The sequence below is a fragment of the Thunnus thynnus genome, chromosome 12 (genome assembly GCF_963924715.1).
Source record: "Thunnus thynnus chromosome 12, fThuThy2.1, whole genome shotgun sequence".
Classification (NCBI taxonomy): domain Eukaryota; kingdom Metazoa; phylum Chordata; class Actinopteri; order Scombriformes; family Scombridae; genus Thunnus; species Thunnus thynnus.
In genome coordinates this window covers 3,598,876-3,616,965 of record NC_089528.1, presented here as the reverse complement: position 1 = coordinate 3,616,965, position 18,090 = coordinate 3,598,876, and the positions used below count along the sequence as shown (strand labels likewise).

The 18,090-nt window shown below is 38.3% G+C and overlaps 1 protein-coding gene across 1 annotated transcript; it reads right to left on the bottom strand.

Annotated features, from left to right (window-relative positions):
• Positions 1–1,215: 1,215 nt before the first annotated feature.
• Positions 1,216–14,872, bottom strand: c12h5orf22 (chromosome 12 C5orf22 homolog). The gene is made up of 10 exons (XM_067604827.1): positions 14,587–14,872; positions 12,225–12,370; positions 11,694–11,843; positions 11,420–11,553; positions 7,823–8,163; positions 6,822–6,884; positions 6,174–6,295; positions 4,161–4,227; positions 2,652–2,791; positions 1,216–2,491 (listed from the first exon to the last, which is right to left on the bottom strand). Exons 1-10 carry the CDS (start codon positions 14,653–14,655, stop codon positions 2,335–2,337), a joined length of 1,389 nt encoding a protein of 462 aa, XP_067460928.1. The 5' UTR covers positions 14,656–14,872; the 3' UTR covers positions 1,216–2,334.
• Between the last annotated feature and the right edge of the window lie 3,218 nt (positions 14,873–18,090).

The window sequence follows — 18,090 nt, the reverse complement described above, 5'->3', positions numbered from 1 at the left end:
ACCACAGTCGACTGGAGTATATCATTAGACAGACTGAAAAACTGGGTTGGACTCTCTGACACAAGAACAGAAACTAAACTGTTTTTTTAATTTTTAACTACTGAGTGAGTAAAAATGACTGATTCTGAGGCCACCCCTGTTTAGTTTAAACACAGACCCGTAAACGGAAATACCAAGACTTAGAAGATTCTCAAATGAAATGTATTTAAACTGATAATGTCTCAGGGACCTAACCAGCTATTGCCACTGTGACTATTAGACTGGGTCTCTGTGGGCTGTGAGTGAGTTGCACCAACTTTTGCCTGTGACCAGCACACCGTGGATGTTAAACTGGGCTGAATGGGCTGACAAGCCTCTACAAAAAGTCAGCATTAGCAGGCAGCGTGAAGGAGACAATGAATCATCTGCTCTGTAAGCTACAGTGTGCACCAACTCGTTTTTTCAGACACTTTTAAAATAACAAACGGCCACTCAAACTGTGAGGGAGAGCACTTGTTTTAAGTTGGGATATAAGAATAATAAACTAGCAACCAAAGTAACCAAGAAAACACCACAGCATGGGCAATAAGCTAAGGATATTACCTGGTTTGAGGTCAGCTCAGTCTGGCTGTGTGTTCATGTTCACAGCTGGTTTAGTTGTTGGGAGGTTGGCAGGCTCAATAAATAACTGGTTAAATATCAGGTTCTCCTGTATGATGATATGTGCTTGGCAGCTGTCAGTCATAATGAAGTTTGAGTAGGCCTATGGTGCAGTGAACTTCTGACTTTGGAGGGAAAATGCATTTCACTTGGGCGAACTATCTGATAAGCATAACTGGTTTCATGCAGTTGAGGCTGATTTGCTGTTTTCAAAGTCCCTAACCGTAACTTTGCAGATGACACTCTCATCTACATAGCTGAATCAGTTCCATCCAGTTGTTCAATAAGTGCACTGAAGTAATCATCATTTGAATGTTCACTTTTCAAAAGATTACTTTTGTCTGTGTGGAGATTTCTCTCTAGTGACAAGAGCAACATATTACTTATTCTAGTGAGGAAGGTTCAATCTTCACTCTACTGTGTTGCAGCTGCAAGGAATGCAGAATTATTTCACTTCAATCGCAGCCTTAAGCTTTTCACCCATCTGTTGTCAAAGAAAGGATCCTAAAAAGGGAGTGAAAGACACTAGTTGTGTTTAAATGTTCATATCCTACATTCATTTATCATTCAGGAAAATCGGAAAACAGATAGATTTTTATTAGAGAACCCAGATTTCCTGGAAAAACACTCCCTCAATTGGATTTCCAAACTGAGTTTTTACATGTCTGCGTTTGTCAAGTCAGTTTTATTTATATAACCCAAAATCAAAGATTTGCCTAAAGGGGCTTTATAATCTGTACCACATGCAGCACCCTCTATCCTTAGATCCTCAGTTCATTTGCATAACAAAGACCCAGTACAGGGGGCGTAGTGCTATGGCAGCAGTGTAGCAGGATGAAAGGAAAGATCATTACTGTAGCCGAGGCAACACTGTCTCCAAAATAATTTAATCCACAGTCAGACTTTAAATGAACAAAACTATATTCATCTTTCTTTTATAAACGGAAAAGTTGAAACACTAAACACATCAATTCTAACAACTCAACAGCAGGGTGATTAAACATTTGAAACATGCACACACTGCACCTCATTTTGCCATCAGCACCACTATCACACCAGTACCATTCAAGTACTGCTGAGAAAAACCTGTCACTCACCAACTACATGTTAAACCTACATTAACAGCCACTTGGGGGCAGCAGAAATAAACACAACACAGACATCACATTTTAAGTTGATTAAAGAATATGTTATCAAACTGTTGCCTTTTTACTCATCCAGCAGATGCACAGCAACGTTAAAATTCACCTAGTGCAACAATGGTTCTCATTGAGGTGTTTTTAATAGTTCCAACAATTGAGCTCTATGATACAGAGGAATAAGATCCATCAGCCTTCATACACACACTTGTTAGTAGATCAATTCTTAGTTGGTTTCATGGGATTTGATAACAATAAAAAATATAAAATATGACCAGACTCGTCCTTTAACCAATCAGGATGGAGAGCTTCTATGGCCAGTTCACAAGAGTTGCACATTTAACACAGTAATCAGCACAAACCACCTCAAAACCTGTTCCAGCTGCTGGACAACAGACAGGTATGTACTTCACAATTCACTGCAACAGCATCTAGAAAAAGCAGTCATGTTTGTGAACATGTGATCATGTCAGTTTTCATTTATGTACTTGTGTTTGTCTTTATTAAACTTGTGTCAAGGTGTGTGTGTGTGTGTGTGTGTGTGTGTGTTTGTGTGTCAAGAAGCCTGTGGTTGGCAGTTCTGAGTCTCTGTGCTTGTGCTTTCATAGTCCTTTTGTACGTCTAATGGTCCATACAGGCTTTCCAGCACAGCCAGTACTCTGCTCTGGACTGAATCCACCTGCTCTGCTGGACAGTATTCATCGAGACTGGACCTGAAAAACACACACACACACACACACACACACATTAACAAACACATTCATGTGCAAAATCATCAGACTTCTCTTTCTCTGTGTATCTACTACATTTTATGAGATAGGCTTGAATAGTAATTTCATCTGACATGTTTAACTGAGCAGCTGTATTATTCACCTGGACACAGTCACCAGTGTAGGCTTGGGCAGACGCTTCAGAAACAGCTGTACAGCTGTAATGAGTCTGTCGATCTCCTCTTCAGGGCTGATGTGGTGAGGAAGCTCTATGGAGTCACAGGTTAAACCTGCCTGATGGACCTGAGAGCACATGGTTGAAGAGAGGGAGGAGGAGGGTTGAAAGCAGGAGGATGGGAGATAAAAGGGTGGGATGAAGTGAGGCGGGAAGGACAGCAGAAAAAAAAAATCACTCTGTTGCTGTTTTACTGCAGCTTTTATTGGTTGTTTTCAATATTAGAATGTATCTGTTTATAAAGGAACAAGATTACATGTCTACAGGCATGTTAGCAGCTCTAAGAGGCGCACAGTGCTGCTTTGAGTTCAAAATGACAACGCTAACATGCTAATGTTAGGAAGGTATAATATTCATCATGCTCACCAGTATAGCTGAGGCTGATGGGAATATTTGGGAAGGTATTTTGTCATAAACTTAAATACTAGACAAGTTAAAATTTGGACCCGATGGTGGCACTAGTGGAATAGTTAAAGAATCCCCGAAGTGATTCAAATTCATCTTATGAATATGTGTACCAAATTTTGATGGTATATTATTGAATTAAAATCCAGTATTGAATCAAAATCCTTTTGAAATCCCTTTCAGAACTAACTAAAAGCTGAAACTACAACTCAAGGATGTCTGATCATTTTTTTTGGCTGAGAGGACAAACATGACGGCCTAATAAATGTTCACAACTTGAAATGAGCTAATAATATATGAAATGTTAATCATATGTATCTGACACATTCAGTTGACAGCTGAAGCTGCCTGTACCTCACCAGGTACTCACAACTCTGCAGCTGATCACATTCATATGTTGATAGGAAACAAAGTTTAACTGTGAGATTCTTTAAGTGAGGTGAGGTGAATATCTGAATACAGACAGCAGCTGCACAGAGAACATTAACCACAGAACAGACAAAGTTTTTGTTTTAGCTCTTAGAGAATGAATGTAACTGCAGCTGATCTAATCTGCTGATGTCTGACATTTTAACCAAAATGAGAAGCTTCTACCTATGCTATATTTAGGATCCTGTTAACTTGTGTAAAGCGTCTTTGAATATCTTGAAAAGCACTCATAAATAAAAATGATTGTTATTAAAGATAAAGGTTTTTTATAAGAGATTCTTCAGCATCGCAGCTGAATATTTGCAGACCAGGAGCCAGATCCAGAATGGAACTGGCTATAGGAAGCCATTCCTGTTTTGGATGCAGTGCTTTGACCTTCAAGGTCTTCATTATATATACACATATACACAGACAATGATTCACAACACCCATCATGCCAAAATGATCTATGTACATAAATGCCTGGGTATGTTGATTAGTTGTATTGTAAAACTGTATAATAAATAATATAATTATATAACAATAATATAACTATTATGACTAAATGTTATGGTGGTTGTAGTAGCGGTAAAGACAGTTAGAGAGCATTAACATTATTCTTACCATTTCATAATCTGGGGACGGATTTCTTGACTTCAAACTGGAAACCAGTTGGGCTAATGAAGCCATGCTGAAAACAGATAAAACACAAAAATGTTAACTATATCGTGCACCATATTTATTCTTTTATTTGAATGCCTGAGTGGGAAATGTATCCACTATAAAGTGTCCTCAAAAACGCCACAATGGAATGAACAAAGTAGTGTTGATGTCATAGACACTTTGTCCAACAGTGCACTGTGACACATTTTATAGATGTGAAAATTAGTGTTGTGCTACACTGCAAATGATGCCAAATAATGATGCTTCTTACTGCTCACCGTTGAGGCGGTTCATACTTATTGTCACAACTCAAAACTTTACAATCTGAATAATAAAATGAGAAAAGCGACCTGACTCATGAACAACAATGGCCGTCTCACCAGCAAAAGTCTAAATACGAGACTGAAACTTGATATCACTCTGAAATTGATTCAAGTCTTTTAATACGCGGCCTAAAATCCAACACATTAATGTTCAAACCTTTGTTTGAGGTTATTTCTTGACCTTATACGACCACTTATAATGACATGACAGACATTCTGTACTTGAGTGCTGACACCTGATCAGATGTCAGATACAGTTGAAAGCCCCAGTAGAAGCTGATGAGTGAGCCTTCAGTTTAGAATATTTCATTACAGTTTGAGGAACGTTACGTCCAATATTCACTCTCCTTTTAGCTCTGTTTTGGTCTCAACCGTCTCCTGAGAAAAAAATATCTCCACCTTTTGCAGCTAAATGCTTCACTATGTTCACCAGATAGCTCCTAATTTTGTCTTTTATCAGACAAAAACATCTGGCTGCTGCTGCTGGAACGTTTAAAAACAAAACAATGAGCTGAAAGAGGCTAAAACGCTCTGTAGAGCAGAACTGAGTTATAACTGTCATTGTCATTTTTTCTATTGTCAATATAAAAGTATTCATTAATGCAGCTGTAAACTTGTGAAAAAATAAGGCCACAAATCAATCCTCCCACCATAAACACAGTCCAACCACACAGGTGTTTTCACTTAGTTTGCCAGATTAGACCTTTTGTCAGGACTGTGTTGGGTGTGTACAGGATGTGCTTGCATGACGTCTCAATGACTCTTGTTATTATTCACAGAAGACATTCTCACATATCACAGCAGGAAAAGTGTAATTAATAACATCAGTAATGACTGCGTTCTCTTCTACTGGCATCGTGCATGCTGACTCACTGGTGTTGTGTCACACTCTCACACTGCAACAGGAACACTGTTAATTGAATTAGTTCCATATGTGCTTTTCCTGCAATGACAAGTCAAAAAGTCTGCTGTGAAAAAGGCCTACTGTTAGATTACTGACATGTCGCAGTATGAAAAGCTCAGGTGTAAATAACAAAATGAGTGTTTGCTCAGTTCTATTGAACTGCATGCTGGCTCACTGTCATGACTTACTGTGACCCTTGAATAGAACAGAGCCATCGTTAATGTTATTAGTAACACCTGTGCTTTTCCTACTCTGACAATTTAAAATATCTGCTGTGAAAAAAAGGCCTATTTGTCCCGAATCTACTTCAATAGGACACACTAATCCTAAGTGTGTAGTATTGAAACGGACAAGGTGAGAAACTTGTGTAGAGGGCATTACACGCCTTGTAGTGTAGCGCCTGCTGGAATCTCATAAAAAGAAAAAAGGAAAACGGAGGAGGGACCAGCTGGACGAAATGGCAGAAGTTGAGGCAGCTGCTCCTCCCATCTTCAAATGAGCTCTTTTTTTGGAGGTTGCAGATGATATGACGTCTGTTGTGGGAGGTTTTGTGTCATTTCCACTCAGTGCAACACCTGCAGTGGGCTTCATGTGTTGTATACTAACTGCAAAAATAGTATACTGTCAGTGTGTAGTATGTATTTAAGACATTTCTCAGACTTTTCAACACTCCACCCCAGAGCCAATTCACTACTTCAATAGGTCATCATGTTTCACTGCTGTAAAATGACGCCTGAGAAACTTTACCCAGGGTTGCTGGCCCAGCGTGTGACGCTCTCTTCTCCATCGTCCTCTAGCAGATCAGCGAATGCTGCTTCCAAGTCTTCTAACTGACGTATGCGACGATCCACACACTCATCGAGCTCTTCCTGGACATGTACATACACACATCACATGTTAATGATCAAAACAGAAGATACATCAACATTTATTCTACAAAATTCCTGTGAATTGATGTCATGATATGGCTATAATACAGCAGCAAATAATATAGAAAATAATCAATGCTGAATCCTCACACATCCTCCACAGAGGTCAATACAAATACAACAGTGCTTGTGCTCCTACATACTGGTAAAACTGAGTATAGACTGTTATAAAATAGCTATGTACAAGAAGGAGAATAAATGAGTTTTTTCACAAGTTAAGTCAGACAGAATGTTTAATAATTCAGTGACACTTAGAAATAAAAGAGCGAGTTTTAGAGATTTTTGTAAAACCTAAACTTGCTCATGTGTTAACTGAAGATTCTCATTTAATTCCTAGATGTACTGCATTCTATTACCGCCTCTGTTCTCTTATCTTAATCATGGAAACTGATTAACATAATTTCACACTGAGTGTACTGTGTGTGTGTGTGTGTGTTTAAGGGTGATGTAAAGTTAAAAGTCTGACCTCATCAGCATCAGAGCTGGGTCCTCTGAAGCTGTAGAGCTCCTGAAGGATGTCGTATTCTTCCTTGACACAGAGACGACAAGGAAACATGTTTATTAGGTGACATATTCAGCGACAGAGAAATTATATTATATATAAACAGCATCAGTATCAAATACAGGTGAAAATTCCATGTTAGAGCCCCTCCAGTCAGTGTGTTTTGCTTATTGTTGCTTCAGCTGAATGTTTGAGCGTCGCTGTGCAGAATAATGTATGTTTGTTTTTACAGTCATCCGCTGAAGGAGGGAAGTTTCTCTGTGTTTACCTTAAATAGTTAAAGATGTGGAAATACCAGCATGATTTGGTGACATCACAACTATATGGAAGCCAATCATGGTCCAGAATACAACTTATAAAAGTGTGATGTGGAAACTTGAAACTTGCAGATTTGTCTGCTTGTACAAACCTCACAGAAAAAAAATAAGATTCAGGAGATGAAAATGAAAATGTTCTCGCATGAGACACAATGGGAGAAATTTAGGGTTTAATGTCTTTCTTGGGGAGAACGTGGCATGTGGACAGCAGGAACAAACAACACCATACCAACCCTGTGGTTAATGGCTGACACACCCAACTCAAATACTGATGACAACCAACCTTAAACAGTGTCAGAAAACATGAATAACTTAGATGTATTCATTATCATGTGTTTGACACTTTGAGAGTGATACTGTATCAGCTTCCAGTGTCTTGAATTTTTATGGTGTGGAAGGAGTGTGTTTAAAGTGAGAATCTATTTCCTGCTGAAATTTCCTGGATATTTAAATCAGTGTTACAAAGTGGTTCCCATCAAGGATAATATGTAAATATAAGTGTAAAGATCACAAAATTGGCCCCAAAAAAACTCTGCATATGTAGATATTTGTACTTGATTATGGTTGAAAAAGGTCCAAAACAAATCAGATTAAAGAAGCAGCTACAGAAGCAGAATATGTATATTAGATTAGATTAGATAGATGTACCTGAGTGTATAATTCCTTGAAGGGATTCTTACACGAGAAGAAGTCCAGATCAATGTCTAAGATGTACGGCTCTGTCTCACTGAGAGATGAAAGTATCCTCTTAACAACATAACCAGTGGATCCCTCCTCCTCTTCATCATCATTGTTCTTTGTCAGGCCTGTCCCGTTGCTGCTCTGTTCTTCCTGTCTGTCTGTCTTTTTGGAGTTGCTGCCCTCTGCTGGTTGCAGAGTGTCAGTGGATCTCGTGAGAGGTTTAGAGCAGCTGGCCTCTCCGGCCTCTGAACACTCTGAGCGGACTCTCTTGGCAAACCATGTCTCTGTGTCCTCCTCTGTTTTCTTTCCTGAAATTAAAATAGATTCAGACAGACGAAAATGAAGCAGTGTGGGTTGGAGATGAAGGTATCCCCTGTTAATAGACAGGATCAATAAAACATCATAGGATGTAACAAGGAAGGCAAAAAGCATGAACATTATAAGGAATATTATAAATTCAAACCATGAAATGAGTAATATTAAAAGTATATAAAAGTTATAAAAAGTAATACATTAATAAAGTAGCAGTATAAAGAAATAATAAAAGTTGTAGCCAGTAGATGATATACACAGAGTTAACTAGGTCAACAACACAAACACATAAATATAATAATGTTCAATTTGGGGTTTTGTATCGGTTTACATTCTATTGTAAAATATATCTGAAGAGGAGAAACTTTCCTGACAGCAACTCTTAACAAAAATCACTCAACCAGTAAGATTCTTAGGGCTGAGTAACCTCTCATTAGTTTGTTCCCTTGAATGTTTGATGCATCTCCTGTTATTCTAAAACAAACCATGTTTTAAGTTAGATTTGCTCTGAGCCTTTCAGAGAACACACACATTACAATGTCTGCACTATATAGTGTTGATAAGTCAAAGTACACAGGGCTGTATACTAGGGGTGTGCCCGAATACAAATACATTATTCGGCAAAGCACAAATAGTGGGTTTTATACGAATATTTGTTTCATACAAATATTTTAAAAATTATTTGTTGGGGGTGTTCCCCAGAGATAAAGCTGAGCTACTGACACAAGCAAAGTGCATAACCTGTTGTTCCCCTTCTCCTTTCCCCAAAGTTAGGTTGTAAAAAATAGGCAAGAAATGAAAAGTGCAAAGCAATAATTGCCTTTGAAGTTCCTCACTACACATTACACAGTGTGCTGTCTCTGTGTCATGGGTGTATAAATAGGTAGAGGTATTTCTGAATGAAGCGATAAAAATGTCATAAAAACATCATCTTTCCACTTTTATTCGAATACAAATACAGATACAAATAATTTTGCCGCCTCAACAAATACAGATACAAATACAAATATTGAGATCTCTGCGCATCCCTACTGTATACAGGGAACAGCTCAAACCACTACTTCACAGAAGATGACCAAGAGCGTTAAAAGACAGTAAGAAATGTAGAGAATAATAAAGTTTATAATAGCACAATCTGTGTCATCCCTACAGCAAACTACAGTATATGACTGACTGTAATACTTCTAGTGAGGCCTCATATTAGATTCAGCTGCACTTTCATAGCTACATGACCAATAACGTACACAAGGACATGCAAGTACTGGATTAAGATAGATGTGAAGTCTGACCCAGTCCTTTAAAGTGGAGCAGAAGTCTGCAGGCTGCTGTAAACTGCTGCAAAATATTCCAAATATTTTATGAGGTAGGAAATGTTTTCACCATGTTCGGCTTTTAAATCCTAATATTTTGTATCAGTGCAGTCCTCATGTTTTGCAGAAACTGTAATTTTGAGACATTTCTCTTTCTCACTGAGGCCTGGATTCATTGAAGTGTTACACATAGAAAAGAGTTCTAAATCACCTAAATCAACAGAGTGGGAGCCTTAAGAGCAAAGCATAATGCGATATTCTCCCATGCAGCTCTGATCCCCATGACATCGTCATGTTGTTTTGGCAGTGAGAGAGGAGTCAATCACCTCAGCGTTAGTGGTAACGATCAAAAGCTGCTATGTTCAGGCACAAATACATTTGAAAACTTGAAAAGAAACCTGACAAGCCCGAGTGCTCCTTCAGGTTGATGTTTCTTATTCATGTTGTCTGTCTGTTAGATCAAATTGCTCTGGGTAGGCAGCAACATTTTTTTTTGTTGTTGAGAGTTCAGCTGGAGCTCTGTATTTCCGATTAGGTGGAAGAGTAAAAGCATGTCTGTGCTCAGAGTCCTTGGACCGTTTCATTTGACTTGGAGAAGTGCTGTGAAGAATTTAACAGATAAGCATTCGGCCACTAAGAATAGCCTCTGGCGTTGCTTCAAGATGCATGTATCATTGTGAAGGGTTTACTGTCACGGACTTATTTATCAAAGCAGAAAATCTTCAAACTCTAAAGGGCTTTTATTTGTAATCGTGCCAGTACTGCTAGCTTAATTAACTGAGGTACAATAAACTTCTGGTAGGATATCAAAGGTATCCAAACACAGATGTCACTACAGCTACACTATTGGATGGGATGAACTTAACAGTGGGAGGTAGGGATGAAATATCCTCTGTGCTTCTCTGTATATTTAACTCATTGTTCCAGATAACATTTGAACCATGGGGAAATGACAGGATCTGGTCTGTAATAGACATGGACATTCATCAGGTCAAAGCCAAAACAGAAAGCCAAAAGCCTCCCTAGGGGGACGCCGGAGAGTTGAAGATGACGCAAAGATACCACGTGAGGTGAAAAAGAGTCATAACTCAGTCAAATCTGAACACACAGACATGAAACACATGTTGATAACATTCAGTGTGACTCACACTTCCCCAAGATATTATTATCTTAGACGTCTATCGCCAATAAATATTCATAAATCCATTTAGAAATCACAGTACTTGCCTGAGAATCATCTCATTTTTAAGTTTCCTTCAGTATCCAAGTAATCCAGAGTTGTCTGTGCATCTGTTAGTATTTTAGCATCCTTTTAATGGCTTCAATTTGCCAAAATATTGACTAAAAATGTGTCTGAAAGAGAACAGCAGTACCTTCTTACAACAGCCCTTTTGATGAGCTTGCTTTCCCGATGCTTTTATTTTTTCTGTGGTCAGATTGGTTCCCAAATAGGTCTATATATTGGTGTTTCCATCTATCAGATTAGCAAAAACTTTTCCTTCATTTTTAGAAGGAAAGAAAGTAAAGTGTCCACACATAGTGGATTATAGCTCCCTGTTGTCCTGCTCCTATCTAAATATAATATAGGATGTGCACACCACTATCTCTTTGTTTACTCCATTTTCACAAAAGTCAATTTTACACTGTGCTGATCAAAAAGTAGAAGGAAAAGCAGCTCTTCTCGCACTTTATAATAGGAGATGTGGATGGGATTTAAATTACAGGAGGAGCAGCGGGTTCACTGAAAAACAGTATGTAATTGCAGCTGTAATTATCACTGGGGTAAGGGTGAAATTATTACTGATTAAAATCACTGACCAGCAGGTAATGTTCAAATCACCCCACCTCCATTAGAGAAATAAATCCAGTCCCAATAGGGCTTAATTCTGCTAAAGAACATCTCACCTCCTGTCCACCTGCCCTCTATAGTCAAAGTACAGACCTGTGAATGACTGCTGGCTTGGTTTAACTGGATTGACTTTAACCACATCCAGTCGAAGGGGTTTAGAGTTTTCCAGCTGCCTCTCGGGAACATACAGACCATCACTGAGGAAGTAGTGGTCTTTACTTGTCACTCTGCAAAAGAAAGAGAGGGAAGATGACCAACCAATGAGAATGAACAGGGGGAAAAAAAAAAAATCAGTTATGCACCTAATTAAAGATGATTTGACAGAAAGGTAGGACTCAACCTTAGTGTATATATCCATATATCCTACCTGATGGTGGTGGTGGATGAGTCTCTGCCTACAGTCATCCTGTGCTCCCCCTCTCTGATCTGCTGAGCCCAGTATGGATGCAGCCATGCCACACAGGACACATGGCCAGCATACACCATGGGCATTATCCAGTTCTCTATACTCAGTTCACTGGAAAAAGAGAAATATAATGATTAGTGGGGATCCAACACAATGTGACAGTCCATCTGTTATCAATACCTGCTTCTCCTGTGCAGGGCTGCAGGGGACTGGAGCACATCCCAACATATATTGGGGCAAGAGGCAGGGTACACCCTTAGCTTGGATACAAACTGTCCCAGGCTCCTGAATTTGACATACTTTTTATTGTAAATTCTTTCTCTCTTTTTTTAAAATATTATTTAGGACTTCCTAAATTTGTGTATATGTTTGACTGCTATACCACAAAACCAAGGCAAATTACTTGTATGTGCAAACCTACTTGGCAATAAACCTGATTCTGAAGGCTTAGAATGAGTCAAGTTGAGTTGTAACATCTTTAAAAAAACATACCTGAAGAGTTTGTCTTTATCAAAGACTGTGTCAGCAGACATGTTGACAGGGATCAGCAGATCAGGATGGGAGTCCAAATGAACCATCTTAATGTTCTTCATGGGGAGGTGTCTTGATGCAATGGCACGATAAATATGACACACCACCTAGTGGAGACACAGAGGAATGAGCACCTTAAAGCTGTTGGACTAATGGCAGTATGTTGACTAGCTTGTTTTGAAGCATGCAAATATTAAGCTATTTGATCATCCCAAGCACACAATCCTCTGGTGATCATAAGACACTTCACAAGTCATTCATTAACACTTTCATGACACTATGATGAGCACAAAATACACTGGACTGTTGAGTGATAAATCAGGAAGCCATAACATGAGAACTGTGTGTAATCATTTGGAAGTAAATGCCACACTAGTGGAACACAGTAAAATATCTAGAGTTGCAACAATCGATTTGTTGATCGACAGAAAATTAATTGCCAACTATCTTACATAGTCTTTATAAGGAAAAAAAAATCCAAATTCTCTGATTCCATCTTCTCAAATGTGAATATTTTCTGGTTTCTTTAGTCTTCTATGACAGTAAACTGAATATCTTTGGGTTGTGGACAAAACAAGGTATTTGAGGACGTCAGCTTGGGCTTTGGGAAACACTGATCAACATTTTTCACCATTTTCTGGATCAAACAATTAATCGATCAATTGATAAAATAATAGACAGATTAATCAATAATGAATATATTCGTATGTTGCAGCACTAAAAATATCACAGATTAAGAAATTTGCCAAATCAAAAATTGACAATTAGTTTGCAGAGGTTGATAACATAAATCTGGGCTTGATTACAGGAGTTTTGGGCTGATTTCTGTCTGATTCAACATCTGGAGGTAAACTGGTGCTCATTGTTACCACATATTAAGCATTACAGATACAGTCAAATCTGACCCCGGGGGGAGCTCATCAGGACCACCTTGATCATTTCAAATCTGTCTGATATTTTTATTTTTATTCTCTACATTCTCACTAAACCATAACAATCAATCTGACGGAAATTCATCCAGAGGAGAAAGAGGGAATTTTAAAATAGAAAGTTAGTGTATTGTAGCCAACAGATTTGATTGACAGCTGAGACACAAGACAGATTAGTTGATGATGTGGAGGAAATTGACACGATCACAACAATATGGACAAAGAGAAGAGGTGAGAGAAGATGAAAGTGTGTGTGTGTGTGTGTGTGTGTGTGTGTGTGTGTGTGTGTGTGTGTGTGAGATTTATGTGCGGCTCCCTCTGGCAACATAAACTCAATAATATTCATGTAGTGTGTGAGGCATCATTAACTGTTATAGTGTGCTTGTGGTTAGAGTAGGAAATTACTTTTCCAACCTGCTTAGGATTTTTGAACTCAAGTTATATGAGTCTAGCTGTGAAGCAATATGTAATATGTGTCTTAAAAGTGGGAATAACAAGAACTAAGTTTGGAAAACAACTGAACTTTTTCACTGCAGGCATTTCATCAGCAGAACTTAAAGGACATGTTCGCAATTTTTCAAGTCTGTCTTAAAACAACAGTCAGAAACCCAAATGAACATTGAAACATGTTTTTCTTGCTGTAATCATTCCTCCTGTTCATACTGACCATTAGAAGATCCCTTCATGATGCACTAACAATGTAAGTGATGGAGGACAAAATCCACAGTCCTCCTTCTGTGCAAAAGTTTATCTGAAGCTAACATGAAGCTTCAGTGTCCAAATGAGTCAAATCAAGTAGATATCTTTCAGTGTTACAGTCTTTTTAGTGCCAAAGTCCCTCTTTTTGTTACTATACTTCCACCTCAGCTCAACAGGGAAACACTGAGAGGGAAGGAAGAGGGAATTTGATGCTAAAAAGACTGTAAATGTGTCAGATATCCACTTGATATGACTAACTCAGACTGGAAGAGCCTGGCAGGAAGCTTGTGATTGGCCGAATGACATGAAATAAACTGTCACTAGGAGAAGTGCCACTATGAAATTACAACATAACATTGAACTTATGGAAAAAACTAAAACCGCCACAATATTAACGACAGTTATGAAATTAGCTACATTTCATAATAATGACTAATAATATGGCAATACCTCTTAAATCTCATTAACCGTTTTCCCCAGGCACGTAAGAAAAGCTTTCTCTCAGAGTTAAAGAACACCAATATTGTTAGTTGTGTTCAGCGTAAGTAGACTGGGGACTATGTTTGACTGGGGGCTATATTTAACTGTAGCTAAAGTTAGCTGGTATGTGAACAGAGATTGTGTTCGTTGAATCTAAGTGGAGCGCTGAACAGAAAATGAAGTATTACAGCAAGTACACACAGAAACATGCTTACATCGTGGTGGTCCTCCACTATCCACACTGGCAGGTCCTTGAAGACCCTCTTCAGCGGGACGCAGCTCATTATAACAGCAGGTAGCTTGTGTTTACTCCGACGCTTTGATTCAACTGGACTTTAATTACTGCCGTTCAGCCATGCCTCTCCTGATGAACACATAGTGGTTACACTTGTTAAGAAATGTCTGACATTTAGACCAGGCTGAACCGGCTGCAGGCTTTTACCCGGCTATCATTTCAGAGCCACCGGAACCGATACCGCGCGTTGTTTTTATGTTCGGATAGAAACAAGGGTCGAGATAAAGAGAAGTTCCTGTGTTGTTAGACCACTTAAATACGGTAGTAAAATGGGATAAAGAGTGGGGACATAACATTGTAAAACTTACAAAAATTACGACTAATAAGACCTGGTCGCTTGTGAAGCATTAAATAAGAGAAACGTTAACAAAATGTTTAGTTTAGCAGACGTGCGCCTTATAAATCTACCACAGCTACAACACAAAAAACACCATGGAATTACTGACACACAAACTGAAAATAAAACAGGTAAAAACTAGTATCATATTCAACAAAATAAGGTGCGTTTTTAACAACTTTCTCTCTTTTCCTTTACCAGTTATGTCTACCAGTTGTTGTACCCAGCCTGAGCTGATCCATTTTTCCTCATATAGAATGATCAGTTTTAATGAGTGCATTAACATTTGTGTTAGCTAACAAGTCACCTGCACTTTATTTAGTCAAACAGTCACTATTATCATATACAAATAGATACAATATGTTACAATATGGGCCTAATAGATTTAAAAATGATGTTGTATGAATACAATATTGAAAATACTGAATATAAATATCTCAGCTTACCAAACAAATATTTAAAAACTAGAAATGAATAATAAAATATATGTTAAGTTGACTGCAAAGTCACTAAACTAATTATTACTTCATAACAATTATTATTGCAGTTATTACTTTACTATATATGTCTTGAAATGATAAACTGAGTGAACTTACTGCTCTAAAAATATGTTTTTTTAAGATGTCACAATATTTGTTCAAAATTAAAGCTGCGCAGTAATTTCATGTTCACATTACACATAGTCAACTGATCCGTTGTTAAGAGGGTCGCTCATAACAAATCCAGAGAGATTTATCCTTCGACTCTACAGTTCCTACAGCTCAGAGTGTTTTAGCCTCTTTCAGCTCATTGTTTTGTTTTTCCAGCCTGCGACTTTACCATTTGGTTCAGTCTTACAGCTCTCATCAACCTTATTTCCAGCAGCAGTAGGCAGCTGTTTTCAGTGAAAACATTCTGATAAACCCACTGCACGCTGCTTGCTTGGAACCAGACGGCATAGTTAGTAACTATCTGGTGAACATAGAGGAGCATTTAGCTGCTCAGGAGTTGTTTGAGACAAAACCAGAGCGAATATCAGACTTACATTCATCAGGTGGACACAAACATCATAGAATGGTGCTTCATGTCTGCTGGATGTGTAAATAGGCAACTATTTGGTAACGTTAGCCACAGCATCGTGAGGACGTTGCAATTGATTATTGCTGCTTTAACATTGCCTACAAACTGAACCAGCAGGCAATAAAGTTGGCTGTTATGGCAATGGCTTACTGAGAGGTTTTTTTAAAATCCAATTCAGTCATGCTTAAAAGTTATATCACCTACAATGTCACGATTACTATTTCTCATCAATAGGAAATGAACAAAATTAAACAACAAGTGAGGCAATTTGACGGCATATTAGAGGAGACGCATGGCTGTCTACACCCTCTCCAGTCCAACAGAGGGGTAGAGATAACCACAGCAGTGCTAGGAGAATCGGTCAGGGAAAAGGAGGAAAAAACACAAAGACATTATAAAGGGGAAAAAAAAGTTTTCCATCAGCTTGAGAAAAAAAGTTTTCCATCAGCTCGTGTAATCAATAACTCATCATGTACATACAAAAACACACATACACACAAATGGAAATTCTACCAACTCTATCAGTCGGACCACTATTCCTGTATAGATGTTTGATGGGATTTATCCAGTATGTGTGTGTGAGAGAGAGTCTGCTTATATATCCAGTCTTTGATCTTGGTGGCCTCTGAGAGCAATGGGAGGCTTTGATCTCTCTTCCTTTTGGTTTGGACCGCGGCCCATAGGAGATGACAGCAGGGTGGTGAGTGGAGGTAGCAACACAGACAGAAGAGGGATGAGTGGAGGGAGGAAGAAAGAAAGAGGGAAGACCAGCAAGATTAAAAGTATAGCGGCATACTAGGTGTAGGTAGGGGGGGGGATGGACGACAGAGTGAGAAGACAGAAAAAGATGAACAAAAACACAGCGGGAGATTTGCTGTAGATGAAAGAATGAGAGTAATGGGGAGCAAATAGAAAAAAATGGAGAATGTTAAAAAAAAAGGACCTCTGCTCAGGGTAGAAGTGATGCCAACTGTACGCTTAGGTATTTGTCCATTACTTACAATGTAGCTTTTCTTTAAAGGGTCACTTCACCCAAATTACAACAACAAAAGAACCTTTCTTTTCTTACATCTATATCTACATCTAGTGGTACCCTTCAGGTCATTCTATTTGTACAAATTTTGATTTACCAAATTTCAAGTTTTCTGCCTTCACCCTAATACAAGTGATGTGAATGTAATTCTATTTGTAGTGCTTGCAGCTTTGAAAAATGACATTGAAAATTTCAATGGCAACAAATCTTTCCAGAAACAAGGTCCCCCTTATTCTGAAAATCCACAGAAAACACTGTCAAAAGTTCATAGGGACTAGTCCTTCAGTAGAAAGTAGTTCCACTGAAAACTGCACATATTTTGTTAAGAGATTAAAAGTTTCTGTCAACAGTACAGCAGGTCAAAAGTATCTCTGAAAGGGTTATGGTTAAAGTAAGCGTTCAAATATCGGCCTCAAATAAGTCATATCTGCTGTTAGTGCTCCATGATTAATTAAACGATTCACCCCTCTAAGCATTTTAATTCACATGCTAAACATTCTGCTATATTTGCATTAGCAGGAGGATCCATTGCATCAGGCCATGGTCTGCTAATTTTCTTCAAATGTATTATGTATCAGGATAAAAAAAAACTGCATTATAGCACATGACAAACTGAGCACAGACAGTCACAGTGTACAGTAAAAGATTCAGACAAACCAGAGCAAATGAGTCAGAATCAAAGAAAGCTCACCAGTAATGATGAGTTCAAGCAAAAACATTAATACAACCTCAGTTCTAACAAAGATGCCCTTGTACTGAAGAAAGGGTGTTGCGTGGGACTTTATCAGTTCTGGAAACTTGAAATGCATTTTTAAAAAAAAACAACTTTTACTTTATGTTTTTTAGATAAAACAATTGACTATTTGAAACAATAATCAACAGATTAATTGAAAGAATTGGATGCTGCTAAGCCTTCATCACTTATTTCACTGATTATGCACTGCACATACTAGAGATTCTCCAATTTGCACTCATTTGTCTGTACCAATAATATG

Coding starts and splice junctions, on each gene's coding strand:
- c12h5orf22 (XM_067604827.1), bottom strand. CDS start 14,655: ATGAGCTGCGTCCCGCTGAAGAGGGTCTTCAAGGACCTGCCAGTGTGG. Junction 12,371..14,586: donor TAGTGGAGGACCACCACGAT/GTAAGCATGTTT, acceptor TGTCTCCACTAG/GTGGTGTGTCATATTTATCG. Junction 11,844..12,224: donor GATAAAGACAAACTCTTCAG/GTATGTTTTTTT, acceptor CTCTTTTTCCAG/TGAACTGAGTATAGAGAACT.